Genomic DNA, 21,374 nt, shown 5'->3' with positions numbered 1-21,374 from the left:
CTATTAAACATTCTCCAATTTAGTTCAAGTAAATCACCTTTACAAACATTATGTCACATTTTCCCGCTATTTTTACGTATTCCGCGCATATTTAGGACTATAATATTTTCCAGGCGTGTCAATTTGTAACGTATAAGGTATTATTTTAACGGCTTATTTCAACATATTGTTTAATCGGGTTTAAAACTTTCGAAATCATTCAATGTCAGCGACCTATGTGTATTTGAAGAATTTTATATATGTTTTGTATATCTACCATTGTTTTAGGTCTATGTATTGTGACTTACTTTTGGTTCCAAAATTGAAATATTTTCAAGGGCATTCAAATCAGCCATTCTAGACTTCCGTCTGCCTAATACTTTAGGCTCCTATGTAGATATAAGTAGGTACCATAGTCCTAAATAGTGGGTAGGGAGTGAAGAGTATCCACAAGTACATACGTTTATCTGTTTAATTTAATCAATGCGAGCATAACATCATCGCACAGTTATATGCTACAATGTATGCATAGTAGCCATTCTTTTCCGCGATGTTTTACACCAATCTACTATCGTGTATTTAATTTAAATGAATTTTTTTCTCTAAATTAAAATTAGGCACGGTATTTCATGCGTGTTCGTTTTAAACAAGGCAGATAATGCGTAAACATGTTACTACCTACCTAAATCTTCAGCTCAAACGTGTGATGATTTAATTCGCTCAACGATCAATTTTTATGCCAAAATTGGTTCATTTTTTTTTTCTTCTTTAAATATCTGTATGACATTTGGAAAAAAAGAACCTATTATATTATCAAATCGAAATAAAAAATGTACCCATAAAGAAAAATCACCATTAAAGGACATAGGTAGTGATCTAAGTTTGCAAACAATCCAGCAACCTCTTCTCGTCCCCTTCACTGCCACCATACAATGTACCGCTTTGGTAACCATTGGTCATGAATGGTCAGAAGCTAGGTAGCTCACCAACAACTAGTTTCGATAGTGATCGAGTTCGTAGTTCGTTTGGCGCATCGTTATCTCACACGTTTTTTTCGCACGTTTTTTTTTTCAAGCGCGTTAAATATTAAAGAAAATTTTTTTCATAATGAAAAATTACGAGTTGACGCGAGTGCCGGATGAATTTTGAATATTGTTTGCAATCTTATTGGGCATGGAGATGCGATACGTGAAATGCATTTATATTTGACTAAATTTTTACGTGTTTTTTTAAATGTTTTATTATTATGTGAGATTAGCAGAAATGAGGAAATCAATGGAGATTTTACATTTAAGGTAAGATTTTTTAAAAATTTTATATTATTGATGTATTTATGAAATTAAAAAAATTCAGGTGAGTGTCTGAGTTGGGAATTAACAAATACCTAATTATATCAAACTTTACTAGGCTAAGTAGGTAGGTAACTAAACAATCAGGTATAAAACTCGCGAAATTGAACGATATTTGCAAAATCATGTCTCGAAATCCACAACTTCAAGTTTTAAAATGCTTCAGATCATAGAATCCTTCAATTTTTTCAAAATTTTCAGAAAATTTGAAAACTGAAAACTTGAGAAAAAGTCAGCTTCAGGTATTTTTTTGCATAAAAATGTGCATTTGTACGTAAAATGGCTCTTTGTATTATGAAAAAATAGTCAGCTTTTCGATCTACACTCTTTGCAAAGTATTTAACAAAAAAAGCTCAATTTATTTATCATTTTTTGACGAATTGGCAGTCAAAAAATTGATAATTTTTTTAACGTTACTACATTTTTAAATTGGGAATGGGAGAATTTTGAAAAAAAAAAAACAAAAACAGAAAATAATCGTTAATAAAAAGGATACCTAGGTACTCTCTACTCTTCTGAAATATAAATTAATAAGATCGTCAGTTCGTGTCAAAAATCAATTTTTTGTAATAAAAAAATTGAAAGAAAAAAATGCATCACTGAAAATTTATTTTTTGGGAGGGAGGAACTTGTGGTTTTACGAAAAAAAAAAAACAAGGAATCACCACTATACTCACTCTATTTGGATAGATCAATCTTTCAGAACCTGCTTTTACCAAAAACCTATTGAAAAAGAACTAGAATCCATTTTTTGTAGCTGGAGAAGGTCGAAGAAGAAGGTAGGAATGTAGAACTCCCCAAAAAGGCACAATAATGGCACATTTAGGATATCCTTTGAATATATACAGTACCAAATTTAAGCTTTCCAGGTCAATTTGTAAAGGCTCAAGCGATAACATAAGATCAAAAATTCTAAAAAATGCATAAAAATATACTTTTTTAAAAAATTTTTTATGCATGAGAAGAAGTTGAAGAGTTTGAAATCATCAAAGGGTCTAGGATACCTCCTCAGACTCCTAAAGCCACTTTAGAGAGGGGGATGCTCAAATCCATCACAAAAGGCACAAAAAATCAACTTTTGCAGCTGGAAAGGGGTGGCGAAGGGCTCAAAAGTCCAAAACCCCAAAAATGCACGCCTAGATCAAACTCTTAAAACATGTATACATACCTAACCATACCAATTTAAGCCTCCTACAATAATTCGGAGGGATTTTCAATGTCAAAAAACACAAAACTCTCCAGATTTCTCGCCTTTAAATCGCTCGAGAATGCTGATTTTTGAACATGTAGTACAGCTTTTGATTTCATTTTAATCGATTCCATTTTTACTTTTCTCAAACCCATATTCGTCTCCCTCCACCTTTCCTAAAAATTTGAATCATCAAATTTCAGGTCAAGGTCAACTCAAATCAAACGCCTGAAATCCAACTCCAAACACTAAATTTGAGCTTAGAGACCCTGGAACGGATTGTGCATAGTCCCATTTCCATTCAAAATCTCAGAATGGGATGGAACGTATTAGTCTGATTTTTTCATATTCCAAAGAAAATCAGGCTCATGAATTAACAAGAGGCAAAATATTATGAAGTATAGGTAGACATTTTTCATCAAGTGGCTGTGATTCTAGGAGACTCTGTATCATATTTAAAATGTGTATTTTGAGCTTAAATTTACGATTTACGAACTCGATTTTAATCAATTGTTTGTGAGCAGCTGAAAAATTATGAAATTTTTCAATTTTTCCATTAAAAAAATCATTTTTTGAATTAAAAAAAAAACAAGGATCTTGTAGAAAAATAAAGTGAAACAGAATTATAGAACATAAAATTTTTCACGTTACAGGGCTTTGCTTTTGAGATTATTTTGAGTAAAAATTAGAAAGCTCAACTTGACTGAACAATTTTCTTTATTGAGATCTTGCACATGAGTCACCCTGTTCTGCAATTAAAAATTATGTTCTTTAAAATTTAGAGCTCAAAAATAATCCATGACTTGGAAAAAAAATTTTTCTCGAGTGAAAAGTAGCCTTTTTTCAAGAATGATCATACCTATAAGAAATTGGTAATGTAAAAACGCATTTCTTCCAACTAATTTTTAAATTGAAAAAAAAGTGACACAAAAAATTATTGAACTTTTCAAGATGGTCAAATTTTTCTCTATTAAGTTATTGCTTTTAATTTTGTCTATCAGGTAATCCCGGAAATGATCTCGAAAACATATGAAATAATAACGACGTTCTTCTTTATATGTAGGTACCTAAGTACGCCAGCTTATCAATAAAAGCTATTTAAAAAATCTAACCAAGTAAATTAGTTCGATAAAACACACATTTAGACTGTTCTCATCATTCATTAGATAAATTACCTATACTTATAGGTATCTAATTAATGCAAAATAACTACGATGAATTTACCAATTTCGCGTTAACGAACATTAATTCGCTACGAGAAAAACAGATCGGTAGGTCTGGGCACCTTCATAAGTAAAAAAATTGGCATAAATCTCGAACACGGTTATGATCAGATATCATATCCATCAGCGGTGCAAAATTAGCGAATCAGTTATATGATCAAGTGTCAATACGGCAATCATTGTTTTTACCCACAGACTGTGAAGAAGAAGGTAAAATGGCTGGTACTTTGAGGGTCGAACTTCCACACGTAACCTTCGGTGTAAAATTATAAAATCTGATAAAAATGAAATTTTCAAAGTATCCGACTCAGCTAGTATCCGTTGCAATTATTTGAAAAACAAAAAAAAATGGTACCCATACAAAAAACCATCATCACTGTTGAATTGTTCGCGTCTACTTTCACTAATTTCTAATTGTCAATTATAATCAGACGAAGACGATGAAGACGAACTCCTTGAATGAAATTTTTTCAAGTATTAATCCATTCTATTCCATTCCATTCGGCGAATACACCGCATCGGTTGAAACGCTAAGGTCAGACATCTCTGGGTATATACCGATTAATAGGTCTTTAGTTATGAAGAACGTACCGTATTTTTCCTTTTTCACGGTACAATGACTCTTGAAAGAAGAAAAAAACACCATTCTTATAACGTTAGGGTCATTCTATTAGACGTGTATATACAAACATACCTAACTAAATACTTACCTATAGGTAGTATTTAATACTTGGACGAGACGAGAGAAGCCGAATATTCATCTTGTTTGTTTAACGTGCAGAAGGTTCTTGGTGTAGCCTATTTGAACGGAAATTGATCGAGGGTCATATATGATATTAATTTGGTTTAATTATTTGCATGTGTATGCATTGATACACTCCACTCAGCTAGGTGCATGAAACAATGATAAGGAGTCCAACTTTGTGAGTTTAGTAGTTCAAATAAATCTCAAACTTGAGCGAATAAGATAGTAGCCGTATGTCTGCGTTGTTGAAGATAAAATTAAAAGGAAATAGCTGGAATTTAAACACCTGTTTGTCTAGTGGAAATGTAATTAGGTCTTGAAATGACTTTCTTGATCGTCTGCGAATAAACATCGCGAGTGTATAGTATGTCACCTAGGCCGGCAAGATTCTCACATCGAATCTCGAGTATAGGAAACTCGCCGACTTACTTCCGTTATTAGGTGAAAAATTTTCAAAATGGTTTCAATAGCAACATCCGTTGAAAATAATTTTCATTTTTAGACATAGGTACCTCGGTAAAGAAAATTGATCTATTTAGGAACGATAATTCGTATGACCTGCATTTTCCATAGCTCTCCTTTTTTAAATACATACATGATGATGTTGCGTTTTTATTCATTCATTTGAAGCTGAACTAGTTCATTTGTATATCAGGTTCAAATATCTTGACTGTAAGGTATAGGTATAAATTCGCGGATTAAACCCAGCTGATTGCAATTTGGTACATTATACACGAATAGGTGTAATGAATTACCATTATACCATGTGGCCATATGTGTATTATTTGCACAGAGCAACGAGATCATAGTTCGCACAACATTCAAAACAACTGGCATATCTGAAAAAGTCGGTCATTAACTCGAGCCAAGCTCTATTATGTAAAAGTATAATTACGAGTAAATATGAATCTCGTAACTGACCCATGCATATGCTTATCAATTCATCTAACATCGGAACTACATATTTTCCAATGACATAGCTAGCATAGTAAACCATGTGCTCGAATTTATGTAGGTACTTATTTCACTTTTTGGGAATATTTTCTATTTTTTTTATTTTTTTTTTTATTTTTTTAGGTGACAGATTCTCACATTCATGTCACATTGACTCCAGCAGAATGGAAATCTATAGCTGGAACGAATGTTATTTCAGGTTCGTATTCTAATGATAAGTACGTACACCAAAATCATTTCTTTAATTACAAATAGATAGGTACATCACGTGTTAAAAACGGAAAAGGTTTGAAAAATTTATAAAAATTTTGTTAATTTTTTTCCTTCATATTCTGATATGTACGTAGAACGTCTCAAACTTGTTTGAATAGATACTTTTTTTTGCTCAAATTTTTTGCCCAGAGGAGAAATTTTACCCACAGCCATAGGAGGCCTTTTCTTACAAAGTTTGCCATTCAAAAATTTTTCATTTTTACGTACCTATCTCATTTCCTCTTTTTGTGCAACTTTATTCCCTTCTACGATTTTTTTTTGGAGCCGAATTTCTCACGATACCTACTCCACCGTTGCGTTGAGCAGTTGAGTCAAAATTCTGAAATTAATGGTACATATTTGGGTTTTCACTATTTTTTTTTGGAGAGGAGAGGAGAAGAGAGGATGGGATTTTGCAATACAAAATATTAATCAGAATGCAGCATGCAAATATCTGTTACGATATTGCAAAATATCCGATTTCGCAAACGATGAAATTATTTTACGTTTCAGAAAAATGCATTCTGAACCCAATTTTATTTCATGCATCTTACGTACCTACTTAATTGTGGTAAAATTTCATAGGTATTTCAGCATCTTTCGCGTAATTTTCACAATTTTTTATGTAGATACCCAATCCCATAGGTATTTTTACATAAATATTTTGAGAACGAATAAAATTGCTTGATTTTTTATGTTTTTACACGTCATTTAAATAAATAAAAAAAACATGATTATTTTTTTTGGTAGGTGGGTACCTGGGTACCTATTGAGTTGAGAATAAAATTCAGATGCCAGATCTTGAACAGGGCTCTCAAAAATACAACATCATAAGATTTGAAAAAATGCACCATGTTATAAAGGTGGAAAAGGATTGAAATTATTTTACTCGTATCCTGGTGACTGCTTGGAGACATTCGCCAGAAGTCACCAAGTGGGCATTGTTGGTGAAAAAACCACCTGAATGTCCTCATGGACCTAGAAATTTTTTTCGAATGTCTGGAACCCCTTGGTGAATTCTGGTGAAGTGGTGACTTCTTGGTGACAGATCATTTCTAAATCGTCTTTGAGAATTTTTTGAACTGTCCCATAGCTCAAATTGACGGAAGAACATGATTCTCGAATTGTCAAACATCTGTTCGAACGAATTAAAGTGCCTACTCGAGAAATTTGATCTGGAGAGCGGGCATTTTGAGGTCACTCCCTTATGGCATCACCTGCAATCAAATCGCGGCCTTTTGCGAATTTCTGGTACCAAAAATGGACATTAGCCCTCATCACTAAATCACACTGGAGCCAATCTCATCATTTCAAGACACTGGGTGAAAGATTTCATGACCAAAAAACAAAATTGCGCGTTCTTCGAAAATCACCATTTTGACTACGAAAAAAAAATCGAAAAACTATACTGTCACTACCTCATTCAACCGCCCGTACAACTGTAAACTAAGCATCCAAACAAGGTCGTCAGTAGCTCGTTGGAAAGAGGAAGGTTTAAGCTATCAAATGCCACTTCATTCGACTCGCTAGCTATAATAGTCGCGAAATAGGAGCAACAATCCAAGAAATTGTTGATCACCCCTCGTAGGTATTTTTACCTACATATTTTGAGAACGAATAAAATTGCTTGATTTTTTTATGTTTTTATACATCATTTAAACCAAAAAAAAAAAAACATGAATATTTTTTTGGTAGGTGGATACCTATTGAGTTGAGAATAAAATTTAGATGCCAGATCTTGAACAGGGCTCTCAAAAATACATCATAAGATTTTTTTAAAAATGCACCATGTTAGAAAGGTGAAAAAGGATTGAAATTATTTTATCCTGGTGACTGCTTGGACGAGACATTCACCAGAAGTCACCAAGTGAGAATAGTTGGTGAAAAACCCACCAGAATGTCCTCATGAACCTAGAAATTTTTTTTCGAATGTCTGGAACCCCTTGGTGAATTCTGGTGACTTCTTGATGACAGATTCACCAGAAGTCACCAAGTGGGTTTTTTGTCTTATTTATGGCGAATTGTTGGTGAAAAAATCACCAGAATGTTCTCATGGCCCTAGAAATTTTTTTTCGAATGTCTGGTGACTCCTTGGTGACAGATTCACCAGAAGTCACCAAGTTGGTTTTTTGTCTTATTTATGACGAATTGTTGGTGAAAACTTCACCAGAATGTCCTCATGACCCTAAATTTTTTCTAGAATGTCTGGTGACTCTTTGGTGAATCCTGGTGATTCTTGGTGACAGATTCACCAGAAGTCACCAAGTTGATTTTTTGTCTTATTTATGACGAATTGTTGGTGAAAAAATCACCAGAATGTCCTCATGAACCTAAAATTTGTTTTCGAGTGTCTGGTGACTTCTTGGTGAATCCTGGAGAAGTGGAGACTTCTTGGTGACAGATTCACCAGAAGTCACTAAGTGGGTTTGTTGTCGTTTTTGAGACGAATTGTTAGTGAAAAAAATCACCATGATGTCCTCAGGGCCTTTGAAAAATTTTTTTGAGTGTCCGGTAACTTCTTGATGAATCCTGGCGACTTCTTGGTGACAGATTCACCAGAAGTCACCGAGTGAGTTTTTAACTTTCTTTAGGGGAATTTATGATGATAAAATTACCAGAATGTCCCATGACCCTAGACATTTTTTTAGAATTTCTGCTGACTACTTGGTGAATCCTTGTGACTTTTTGGTGACAGATTCACCAGAAGTCGCCAAGTGGGTTTACTGTCAGTTTTAAGACGAATTGTTGATGAAAAAAATCACCAGAATGTCCTCAGGACCTTGAAAATTTTTTTTGAATGTCCAGTGACTCCTTGGTGAATCCTGGTGACTTCTTGGTGACTCAAAATGATAGGATGTCGATTGCCATCGTCTAATATTCGGACATTTTTCTTTTAAGTAAATTATGTGGAATCATCAGACCTTTCAGACCATCTGAAAAAAAATGCATGTATCATAATAATGAAGAGATTCTTTACAATGAGCACTTCTCTCCCTCTGCTTCTTCCCCAATTGATCCTTCAACAGCAGTATTTCGTCATTCATTTTACAAAATAAAATCTCAAAAATTTTTCCGCGATTGGAACCTGTCATCCTTTTTCCAACTCCAAAACAACTGCTCTGTTCAGAATTACCTATCAATAAGTCAAGTTTTTCCCATTTATTTGTGTGTTCTGATTTTGATATTGCACGAAATTAGTCCTCCAAAAATCGTTCGAAGGTCACTTTTTTAAACCTGAGATCACATCGCCATGGTCCTCAAGTCTTCTTAAACTCCCTTCGGATCTTATCTTATATTCCTCTCATTTGTAACAACGCCTTCTCAGCTCGATCAGAGTTGACTGGTTGTAAAGATTCGCTCGATAAATTAAACACCATGAAAAATCTAGGTCTCTTCCTCACAAGGTACCTAAATTTTTTTGAGTTCCAAAGTTCGAGAAACTTACTATTTTTACGAATTATTGTGGTAAATTAGTCTCGGGGGAGGAGAGGATTCTACAGCAGTCTCTAAATCAAAATATGTAGAAACGAGGACTAACAATCAGAATAAGAGAAAAACACATTAGGTATATGTACGAGTAGGTACTCGCAACGTTAGGTATAGGTACACAAATTAGCAGAAGATGACCTATACCTACAAGAACCTACAACTACGTAAACGCATATTAATTTTTCTTATAGGTACGTACTTAGGTTAATAAATAGTCTGGGTTTTAAAAGATTAAAACCGATTAAACATCAGAAACGTACTGGACCTTAGAAGGATTCATTAACAGAATCTTTAGTGCGTGAATTGGTTTTCTTTTTCCTCATTCGCGTAATTCTCATACATAAAATAGCACACATAAACCTAGCTGTAATAGTATTACGGCGTTATCAGTAACGTTATCAGTTACATATGCATCTTCTTCTTCCTGATTTGACATTTGAATTTCATATGAAGTGTACAAAAGCGATGCATTTCGAGTACTTGCGAATTAATTTTATCGCTTTCACTTTCGTGGGCAGATGTACCTAGGTATTTTTCTCGTATTAATAAGAAAGTCATCTTCGAAATGGATATAAATCCGCAAGTCGAGCAATTTTCTTGGTCAATGGTGTAAATATCGATGACAGATACAGTTATGATGATTTTATGGAAAGCATTATACGAGGTAGGTAGGTTAGGTACCTATACTTCATTGCTTTGCTAGTTCTTTGAAAAGAATTAAATTTCTCGAAGCTATAACAAATAAGGTAGGTGAGGTACGTATCCGATGGCCTTGCCTCGGTCACGTCATTCATTTATGAGAAAGGGTAAGAATAAGATGCATTAAAAAAACCTCCAATAGGTAGGCAAATTTTCGACAAAAAAAAAAAATTTCGTCAAAAGTTCTAAACGTTTATGTTTAGGAAACAAAAAAAAAAAACTGTCAAAATACAAAATAGAACAATCGTGAAAAACAATTTTTTGAATGAAAATAGGCCTTCCCATCAAAATTTGTCGAAAAAAACTGCTTGATGGTATAGTATTTTGATTTACAAAAACCAACCATACCTATCTAGTAGTTCTCAAAAGGCAATTCTTTGAAACCTGTCATCAACACAAACCTTCTCTTCAATTTTAACACTAAAAATTAATATTTGATAACACCAAACAATAGTCTAATGAAAGAAATTACAAGCATTATACAACTTTCGGTACACTATGAGAACTCTCCAATTAGTATAGGTGTATGATACCTACCGCACAAGAAGTGTAGCCTTATTCACATATGATCTGGTTGGTTCTGATTACAGGTAAATCTTCTTTAATACGATTGCAAAATTACGTAAAAAAGTCTATAAAAAATGGTAACAAGATCATAGCACACGTTTCCAGGTTTACGAACCTGAAAATTAAACCAGCGTATCTTTATTGTTTATCAGTTTTTCTCGACTGGTTGAGCATACACTTTTTCTTTCATACGTGTTCAACAATTAAACTAGATTTAGATATTATAGGAACGAAATGATTGTACGAGTACCTAAGAAAAAAAACTGTAACATTGCGTTTATTATTATATTACAGAAGGCGATATTACATCGGTCAATGTGAATTCGGGAAGATCACCGAAGTATGCGAATACGGTCTCTGTATGGTTAAATTTGCATAAATTCGGTAAACAATTGGCCCTGAATTTACAGCCGAATGAGAACTTGGTCGATACTCATTTTGTAGCTTTGAGCAGACGGGATAATCATTCACGCGTTATATCCAATGAAATACCCAGTTTGAATTGTTACTTTCAGAGTAAAGGGCCAGTTTATGCTGCTCTGGATGTTTGCGATGGATTGGTGAGTTGATAGGTACCTGTACCTACCTATTTGAAATATGTGTAACAAATATTATTTATAGGTGGGACATAGGTAATTAATCACTCGTATATATTATTGTGTAGCGTGGAATAATATTTGTCGATACGAACGAATGCTTCATTATACATCCACTGCCTAAACGTTACCTAAAAGACTCATCAAATGTTCCTCATGTTATGATTAAAAAACGCCTAGGCCAGTATAACGCTATTCAAACCAGTTTGCTGAACGACAAAATTAATTACAAAGCCAGAAGAAGAAAACGAAATGTGGAAAAATTTCATACCGAGAAGCAGGCGACAGGTAAAGTGGTCTACATGAATAATTTATTTTGAAAAATAACGTTCTCAGCGTAAGCAGAGTCACCATTTCTGGGTCATGTTCGCAGATAATTCCACCGGTCACCGACTACAGTGTGGAAATACTTTTGTACGTAAAGGTGATAGTGATTCGAATCTTAATGGACGAATTAAACGAAACGCCAGTCCTACAACGACCTTACCTACTCCGCCTTTGAATACGGAGATTTTTGTAGAAACGGCTGTTTTCGTCGATAAAGACTTGTACGCTCATATGAGTTCGACTTTTCCTCAAAATACTGAAAAAGAACTGATCAAATTTGTACTTGCTTTGATTAATGCTGTAAGTAAAAAAATACGTATGCATTTCTACGTAGATACAAGGAGACCATACAGGTAGGTACTGTTCATTAATTCAGACTTGGAATTATTTTCTAGGTCCATTTACTATACCACGATCCGTCACTAGGATGGGTGATAAATTTCGTGCTGAAAAGACTGGAAATTCTGCACACTGATCCTTCGGGATTGGTCAGAGTACACGATGTAGATAAATTTTTGAGCAGTTTTTGTAATTGGCAACATTTGGAGAATCCGTACAGCGATGATGATCCATTACACTGGGACCATGCTGTAATCCTCACCGGTTTAGATTTATATGTGTTGAGTAAGAATGGAAAAATCAGCAATCAAGTCGTTGGTGAGTCAGAACTCAGTCCAAGTTAGCATAGAAATGGGACAACGAAATTAATCTGGGAAAAATTTTAGGTTTAGCACCAGTGGCTGGAATGTGCACAGCTACAAGTAGTTGTACGGTCAACGAAGGACGCCATTTTGAAAGTGCTTACGTCGTTGCCCATGAAATAGGCCATAAGTAAATGATACTACATTACCCACCATTTATCACTAATACCTAAGAATTTTTATTAGAAATTCGAGATTATTCTTTGCTTTTTTGTTCCTTCTCAAGTTTGGGAATGCGTCACGATGGACCTTCTGCTGACAATAACTGTGATCCTACTAGTTTTATTATGTCTCCTACTCTAGGAAGTGGGAAAATTACTTGGTCTACTTGCAGTAAGCAATATTTACAACAATTCTTGCAGTAAGTATACCTATCAAATCACCTATATTCATTGATGGGCATCATTTTTTTTTTTAAATACTAGCTGATTTCTATTTTGCATTCCTATTCTAGGAGTAAACAATCTCGATGCCTATTCGACAAAAGTACCACATCAAATATACTGGATCACGGTTCCAATGGAATCTTACCAGGAGAAAGATTCGATGCACAGCAACAATGTAAACTAAAATATGGCAGTACTAGCCACCATTCTCCAACTCAATTACTCGAAGATATCTGCAAAGATTTACAATGTGCCAGAGATAATTACATTTGGACTTCGCATCCAGCTTTAGAAGGCACCATTTGTGGAACAAATAAGGTAGATAATTTCAATTCTTCGTCAGTTCGTTGTTCTTTGATTGACTGAAATATCTGACAAGAATGGTTTTCACAGTGGTGTCGCAGCGGTCGATGTATCGAAAAAGGGCTCACCGTTCTAGAAGCTGGATACGCTCCCCATCAAGTTATAAACGGCGGTTGGAGTGGCTGGTCGCCATACTCCGAATGTGCGTCTTCTTGTCTTCATGGGGACAATGATGGCTTAAATGCTGGCAGCATTGGTATCATGGTTGCTTCCAGAAGATGTAATAATCCCAGGTTCGTTTATTTATTTTTTCCAAAACCAGTATACTTACATTGATACAGTCATAGGTTTAAGAGATTTATGGAATTGATATAAACTTTTGATTTTCTCCTAAAAAAACGACTACAATCACGACCCAAGCTAACAAGGGTGAAGGGATCCTCTTGAGGCGTTACACTCCGATTTGAATGGGGCCGCGATTTTGTGAAAGAGCACAGTCTAACCCCCCCCCCCTCCCACTGAATTTTCAGCTGCCCACCTTCATTTTTCGATTTTTAGCGAACATTTGAAAATTCAAAATTGACTGTTTCTGGCGATTTATGCATTTTTTTTAAAAAGTTCGTACTTGATCAGTAAAAATGGTCAAAATAAATCCCAAAACTAATATCAATTACCCGAATCCAAATTTCACCAATTCCAGCCATTCTGGAGCGTTCAGCGCGATTTTCAATTTCTCCAGAATTTTGAATTTGCTCCAGAAGGCGTGAATATGCAGTTGGGCAGCTAAAAATCGAGTTGTGTATTACACTCGACCTGTTTAACGAGTTTATCCACATTTGAGCCGATTTTGAGAGTGACTCCTCAAGTAGTTTTTTGACCAGCTTTTTTCAAAATTAAAAAATCCAATGCTTCAGAAGGAGTGAATATGAAGTTGGGCAGCTAAAAATCGAGTTGTGTATTATACTCGACCTGCTTAACGAGTTTATCCACATTTGAGCCGATTTTGGGAGTGACACCTCTAGAGTGGTTTTTTGACCAGCTTTTTTCAAAATTAAAAAATCCAAAAAATCAAGTTTACTCCCAAAATCAGCTCAAATGTGGATAAGCTCGTTAAACAGGTCGAGTGTATTACATAACTCGATTTTTAACTGGTCAGCTTTATATTCACGCCTTCTGGAGCAAATTCAAAATTCTGGAGAAATTGAAAATCGCGCTGGAGGCTCCAGAATGGCTGGAAATGGTGAAATTGGGATTTGGGAAGTTATTTATGGACAAAATACAGCGATTCGCGCGAGTTTCAAAAAGTTCCACGCAAACGGGAAACTTTTGATTTTTTGAATTTTCTAATTTTGAAAAACGCTGGTCAAAAAACCACTTTTGAGGTGTCACACTCAAAATCGGCTCAAATGTCAATAAACTCGTTAAACAAGTCGAGTGTAATACACAACTCGATTTTTAGCTGCCCAACTCCATATTCATGCCTTCTGGAGCAAATTCAAAATTCTGGAGAAATTGAAAATCGCGCTGGAGGCTCCAGAATAGCTGGAAATGGTGAAATTTGGATTCGGGTAATTGATATCAATTTTTGGGATTTATTTTGACCATTTTCACTGATCAAGTACGTACTTTTTTAAAAAATGCATAAATCGCCAAAAACAGTCAATTTTGAACTTTCAATCAAAGGTTTGCCAAAAATCGAAAAATGTACTTGGGCAGCTGAAAATTTTGTTTTGGGGGTTTTAGACTTTTCCAAAAATCGCGGTCCCGTTCAAATCGGAATGTGACACCTCAAGAGGTTCCCTTTATTGTAAGGTTCAAAAATCTTCAGAAGTGCACAAAAAAGGGTTTTTACTATACATTTCTGATTTTTTGCAGAAATTTCAGCCATTCTAGTAGGTTAATGTGTGACCTTTTCTTTTTTTTGAAAATCCCGAAAATCATGACACAATATTGAACTTGAGTATTGAAATTCTTGAATTCTATGCCCAAAAACATTGTCGTCAAAATATTTGAATGTTTCGCGAAATCTTTACCCATTTTGATAAGTTGCATGATTCGGTTTCAAAAAAAAAAATCAACAAAAATCATGGCCCAATTCTGGGCTCAAAATTTTTCAAAACTGCTCAAAACCATTTTAGGGAAATTTTTGAATTTTCGCAAAAATTTTAATGCATTCTGATAGGTCTCCTGTTACACTTTTCAAGAACCTGAAAAATCATTGCATAATTTTGTTCTCAAAATTCTTCAAAAATGTCCTCAAAAACATTTCCGTTGAAATAATTGAACTTTTTTGCAAATTCTTGATCCATTTTGATAAGTTGCATGATCCTATTTCAAAAAATCCCAAAAATTGTGATATTGGTCAAGAAATATGTCGATAGAAGCTTTTTCAAAAATCATGAGTTTATGACCTAATTTTGTCTCAAAATTCTTCGAACATGTCCAAAAAACATTTTTGTCAAAATATTTGAATTTCTTGGCGTCACTTTAAAATTCGACTCTGCCCAATGGTGCAAGCCTTTTCCCTTGTGCGACTGCGAAAATCCAAAATATGTTTTTTCTCACCATTTTAAACCCATATCTACAAAAAACCAAGTGAATTTTTTGTGTCGTAAAAATACCAGCACCACTTTTTACCGACTAGAGCGTAGACCAAAATGAATATTGATGATAGATCTCTACGTTTAATCAAATCAAACTACGATATTTTTTGCAGACCAGAAAATGGGGGCGAAATGTGTGCGGGCAATGATCAAAAATATAAAACTTGTACAGCTCAGCAGGTGAATAAAAACACTCGAATATACAAACTATTTCCTTCACTTTTGATAATATTCAATGTTTACGTTTCAATGGCCATATTTTTCCAGTGCCAAAGAGTTGGAGTCATCACACTCAGAGATTTTTCCAACGAAATATGTTTCCGAGCGAGCGAAGTTGATCCAGAACTATTTGGAACAGGACAACAACGAACAAGTGCTGATCGTAAGACGTATTCCATGAAATTCTACACACTTCTCGAGCTATTCCCTTTTAAAATCATGTTGCTTTTCAGCTGAAGAAGCTTGTAAAGTTTGGTGTAATAAAAGAAAGGGTGGCTGGAAAAGTCGCGGTTGGTCGTATCCGGATGGTACCGTTTGTCAACTGAGAAAGGGAAAGAAATCAACTTTCTGCATACGAGGATTATGCAAAGTAAACTTTCATTCGTAATTTATTTTGAATTATTATATCAACTGGAATAAAATCTACCATGCTACCTACGTCAACTTTTTTTAAAATAGGAGTTTACATGTGTCAAGAGTTCTATCGACGTGATCTATGCTCATTCCGATGACTATTGTGCTCATGCAAACATAATTCGAGATAAAAGAAGGGAATCGCCGACTATTCCTTGGCGTCCAGCATCTGAATGTTTTTATAATTGTATTACTCCAGGAACGGGCATGCGTTTGGTTGAAAAAAAGCAATGTCCATCTTGCAACGCTACAGTAAACGTTCAAACATGTGAACATAGTCAAGTAAAATTTATTATTCATTTTACTCTTCTAGTTCAACAATCCAGCCAAAAGTATACCTAATTTATTATTATTTTTTTTCAACAGAAATGTAGTTCTACTAAAACTGTATTAGAACATGCCACCACAGTTTGTAATAAATTTAGTCAACGAGTTCGTCGCCTATCAGGTCTAGGAATGCAATTAGCTGCCACAACAGGTAGGGGTTTACACGACGTACAATATTATGTACAACTCGCAATTTTACAATAAATTATTTAAATTCGATCATTTTATAATCTCAATTTCAACTGATTCTGTTTGAACAGATGATCCTCATAGACCTTGCAGATTAGCCTGTCAAGACGATTCAGTTAATCATAGATTTTATTTAGTCAACGGAGAAGAAGGTTGGTTTCCGTTTGGAACCGACTGCACTAGAGGCGATTCTAGTCGTAAAGCATTTTGTGTGAATGGCAAATGCCTCGTAAGTACCTAGAATATTTCACAAAATATATTAAAAATCTTCAACGTACGTTTCCACTTTTGATATTTTTTCTCGTTAATGTACTTAATGCCACGTATTTTTTATTTCAGGAATTTGGATCTGAAAACACTCCTATATATAATTTTGAATACACTTTACCATTAATGGAAAGAATTAAACGACAAATCCTACAAGCAAAAATATCTCACACTTATTCCGATCCAACCATATACGAAACATTAAAAGATATCGTTTTTTATCTAAAACACGGTTCGTATATTTACATTATTTACAATAATAAATTACACGCTTATTTCGAAATATTTCAATTAAAAATTGAAAAGAAGAAGACTTCAGTTATAAGAGAGCTTTTTAAAAATATTAATAAATTAAGATATCGAGTAAACAAAAAAGAGTAGTATCAATCATGCTCGGCGAAAGACCAGCAGTACCACCTATATTCGTCTCAGGTGAATAATTCTCAACAAATACAAAAAGTACAATTATCGTAAAATAAAACCATTATGCACAAACGAATAATACTTTTTAAAAAAATTGTACGCAGCCAACTTAGAAAAAACATAACATATAAATAAGCAAAGAATTAAATTGTCGTTAATAAAAGGTAACGCAATAAACACATAATAAATTGAAGATAATTTTTCAGGTTACTATTCAAATGACAGAATGGGAAGTAAATTTTCGATAGATTTGCAAAATCCCATCCACATCAAGAAAACAGAATTCGACAGAGTTCATTCGTACTGAAAATACCTTTACGATTGTTTTCCGATGGCGATATGGTGAATCGTATTCAATAAAAAGATGTCCCGGTGACTTTATTATCTTTCAGTACGAACATACTTTCACCTTTTCTCACATTCAGACTTTTATTGGCGCCGGATCTTTGTCTTAATTTTACTAAATTATCTTGTAAAGACGTAGGATCCGTTAGGAACATAATCCATAGCAATTTTTCCAGTTTCAAATATTCGTCGTTGTTCAATTTCTCCTGCAAGGGAAAAACGTGTTTTTGTGTATAAAAATTGTGTAGAATTTTTTTTTACAAATAAATTTTTTGAAATAAAAATATATTATTTGAAAGGAATGGATTGCTATGTTAACCGAACGTACCATTTCTTCGTTGTATTTAGTTTTGAAGCCACGATATATTTTACTGAATTCTGCATATCGCAACTCAATGATCCTTTTATCTGCCATTAAATCTACAATATGGAATGGCTGTTTAGCAGGTCCATTGAAAACAATTTCATCTAGTTCTAAAATAAGAGTGTGTCTGTAAAAAATAAACGAATTCGATCATTACTATCAAGACTTCAAATGATTTTTCTCGTTCGTAGTTTTAAATTAGGATTAAATTTACATTGACTGAATTCGTCGAAATTCTTCATCAACAAGCGAAACAATTTTCTTTTTGGCACCGCAAACCGCTTTCGGATATTTTTGAACCATTTTATGAGGAGCTGGATCAGAACTGACTAAATTTAATAAGTTTAAAGTTGATTTCAAGAATGTATTAGTATTTTGTTCTAGTTCCGGTTGATTTTTCAGTTTTTCTAAATTTTCCTGCGAACGAATGTGTCGTTAAAACGAGCACTAAATAAATTAAAAATACAAAGAGATAATTACCATCGCTTTTAAATGCTTTTGTTCTTGCGTTCCTAAAACATCGATACCTCGCTTATACAGATCAACAGCTAAAGTAACGTTTTCTCTTTCGTTTTCTAATAAGCAAGCTTGAACGGTGATTAGATCAGCGTATTTAGAACACAATTCGGATATTTTACGAACGCATTTTTTGTCATTTTTTGACTTCTGTTCCACTTTTAACTTCTCACTGAGTAATATTTCATGCAGAGGGTTATTTTTGTGGAACTTTTCCAAAGAGTTCTGCATTTGCTCAGACTTCTTCTTGTATTCTTCTGTCGTTTCGTCATTAATCGAAATTTGAGCTCTGCATGAATAAAAACAAAGGTGAAAATCACACGAATAGTGAAACAATTTCGTGGAACGGTTCGAACTCACTGTAGACAGGCGATTCCGGCACCAGAAAGACTATTTTTGGCGGTGATCTCAAATTTTAAATTACGTAGAAATTCTGTCAATTGACCAAGTTCAGCTTCTTCACATTTAATCATCAAGTTTTTAAATGTTTGGTCTCCTAAACTGTAACATAAAATAGGAATGTGACCACCGTTCATATCTGGATAGCTTTGAAATCGAGTATAAAATATACTAACCTGAGAACAATTGATACCAAATCTTCAGCTTTCTTCCAGTCACCCAAGTCATCGTTTAAAAATTTATTCAAAGTACTCGGGTCGGTTTCATTTTCTGAGTCAGTTATATGCACTGGAATCTGAGTAATAACAGAATATTACCATAACTAAATACTCGAATACGAATAAGAACATTTTAAACACCAACTTACTTTACCAAACTGCTTCTCTAGTATGAAGTCAATGCTATCCCTGAACGTACAATTTATTTTTTTGAAAATTTCAAAATTAATGGTGAAAATACTGTGCTCTTCTTCAGTAACGTTCTAAATATAGAACAAAATTAAACCAATGAAATATTCATGAACAGAAATAATACAGTTATGTTCGTAGATCTCCATACCTTATCCGTTAATTTATGGAATGTGTTTCCAATTTGGTTCAAATCATTTTGAAGTTTTTTCGATGTTTCTTCGTACATACGATCAATTTTTTTTGCACGTTCAGATGCATTCTCAATATTAGTTTCTTTATCTTTGTTTTTCGTCCTCAAAACATTGATTTCGTCTTGAACTTTGTTATACTGTCTTCTACAAAAAACGAGAGAAACACAATTCAAATCAACACAATGTTTTCTTCGATACTTCAAAAGTAAACAAATAACTTACTGCAGAAGTCGTTTCGAGAATTCCAATTCTTTCAAATAAGTTTCTGCTTTTTCTAGTTCATTTTCAACGTAGAAAGTATCGCTATGATTAAAACCTGCCATAGGAGCATCTTCCAAATAGAATTCTTCCAGAGCTTTATCAATTTCTTCTTCACTAATCGGTATAAGATCTTGGCTTATTATATTTTTGTACCTGAGAGAATACAAAGAGTGAGTTGGTAGCCGGTAGGTGAGTGATGAAAAGAAGAAAAGCACCTCGATAATACAATGACTTACATGTTCATTTCTTTTTGGGTGATGAAGTTGTCTTCTGTTACATAATTTTTCAAGTAATTTAAACATGGTCCATCGATGGTACTATTACTTTTTATCCACTGATATGCTCTGTTCGTGGTGGAAACATTATTGTAGCCAATGCCACGAAGAACTTTCATTTGGAAATCAACGAAGTTCATTTCTGCCATTCTGACTACGTTAAGTTATCATGGATGTAGATTACTCAAAAATATCAAAGTTATCACCTAAAACACTGCAAACAACGTCATTATTTCACTTTTAATTGAACTGACAAAGTTTTCAAAATTCATTACCGCTAAAAAATTGTGATTTTTTTTGTTGGCATTTGATAAGAAACGGACTTTCGTACAATGGCATCTATCGGTAATAAATTAAACTAAATTTTTTGTTTTGATATTTTTCATTTCAAATAATTTTATTTCAAAATTTCCAAAATAAATTAGTAGTTACGTTACGAATTTTTAATTTTGTTGGACGCACTCACTTCTTTTTAACAGAAACTGAGATTCGAGATGAAAATGAATTAAATCCTTATGATTCCATTCAAAACGTTTATGTACATCTTTCTAAAATTATTCCAACGGTGCCGATTGTTTCTTATTGTGAATTACGGAGAGTCGTAATCTCGTTCTCGTCAATACCTCTGGAAAAGCGACTTCTCAATTCTCATTCTTGGAAATGAACAGAATTCGGTGAAACCTGACGTTAATATCAAACTTGCCGTTCAAATTATCTAAGATTTCAAGTCTAAAAATCTTACTCTGTCTGAAAAATTGAAAATCAGTTACAGGTTTTTTACTCATGGTTTCAGAATGAAACAAATTTTTCGATTAAATAGGTATAAATTAAAATTAAAAAATCACGAATAAAGTACGAGTACACGAGTAGATATATAGATACCTACCTTATTGAAATGAAAATAAAATTTCTAAAATGAAATTTAATTTAAACAAAAGAATTATAAAGAAAAACTGAAAATTAAAAATATTTTGATGGGAGGCAGAGTATTAAAATTAATACACAGAAACAAGCTGTGATTAATACAGGTATAATTACTCGTAGGTACTTACTTAGTTGGAATTGGAAAAATCAAAATTTGTGCTTGTACGTGTACCTACACCTACTCTTACAAAAAGAAAATGATAGATGAATTAAAATTAGCGACGCCAGAACCAAACAAACTATAACTTTTGGCCTTTTTACTCAAAGCATAGGTATACATTATTATTCCTAAGTATTAATTAATCTCTTCGGAATAATTATAGGAATCATTTTTACTCAAATAAGCGCCTTTAAAATTCAATCGCGGATAACAATACTTAATTGGAAATGAACCCTTTCCTATGTACTTATCGTGATATTGAGTACTACGGACTCTTTTCGTTTTGAAATCGACGTTCAAAATATTGTTTTTGTAAACTAAATTTGAT

At 33.8% G+C, this 21,374-nt stretch overlaps 2 protein-coding genes across 2 annotated transcripts; one reads left to right on the top strand and one right to left on the bottom strand.

Moving 5' to 3' along the window:
• The first annotated feature begins 956 nt into the window (after positions 1-956).
• LOC135836565 (A disintegrin and metalloproteinase with thrombospondin motifs adt-1-like) lies at positions 957-17,832 on the top strand. The gene is made up of 18 exons (XM_065351472.1): positions 957-1,274; positions 5,563-5,638; positions 10,741-11,006; positions 11,111-11,330; positions 11,416-11,669; positions 11,765-12,026; positions 12,095-12,200; positions 12,297-12,431; positions 12,525-12,774; positions 12,850-13,052; positions 15,476-15,542; positions 15,630-15,744; positions 15,815-15,951; positions 16,041-16,277; positions 16,362-16,473; positions 16,583-16,740; positions 16,851-17,010; positions 17,408-17,832. Exons 1-18 carry the CDS (start codon positions 1,173-1,175, stop codon positions 17,506-17,508), a joined length of 2,961 nt encoding a protein of 986 aa, XP_065207544.1. The 5' UTR covers positions 957-1,172; the 3' UTR covers positions 17,509-17,832.
• Positions 17,423-20,254, bottom strand: LOC135836566 (uncharacterized). Its single transcript, XM_065351473.1, has 10 exons — positions 19,924-20,254; positions 19,649-19,840; positions 19,384-19,570; positions 19,193-19,306; positions 19,002-19,120; positions 18,787-18,927; positions 18,391-18,715; positions 18,125-18,327; positions 17,875-18,037; positions 17,423-17,752 (listed from the first exon to the last, which is right to left on the bottom strand). Exons 1-10 carry the CDS (start codon positions 20,109-20,111, stop codon positions 17,555-17,557), a joined length of 1,830 nt encoding a protein of 609 aa, XP_065207545.1. The 5' UTR covers positions 20,112-20,254; the 3' UTR covers positions 17,423-17,554.
• Between the last annotated feature and the right edge of the window lie 1,120 nt (positions 20,255-21,374).

This window comes from Planococcus citri, chromosome 2 (assembly GCF_950023065.1).
Source record: "Planococcus citri chromosome 2, ihPlaCitr1.1, whole genome shotgun sequence".
NCBI lineage: Eukaryota > Metazoa > Arthropoda > Insecta > Hemiptera > Pseudococcidae > Planococcus > Planococcus citri.
The sequence above is the reverse complement of the archived record's forward strand: the minus strand, read 5'-3'. Positions and strand labels throughout refer to the sequence as shown.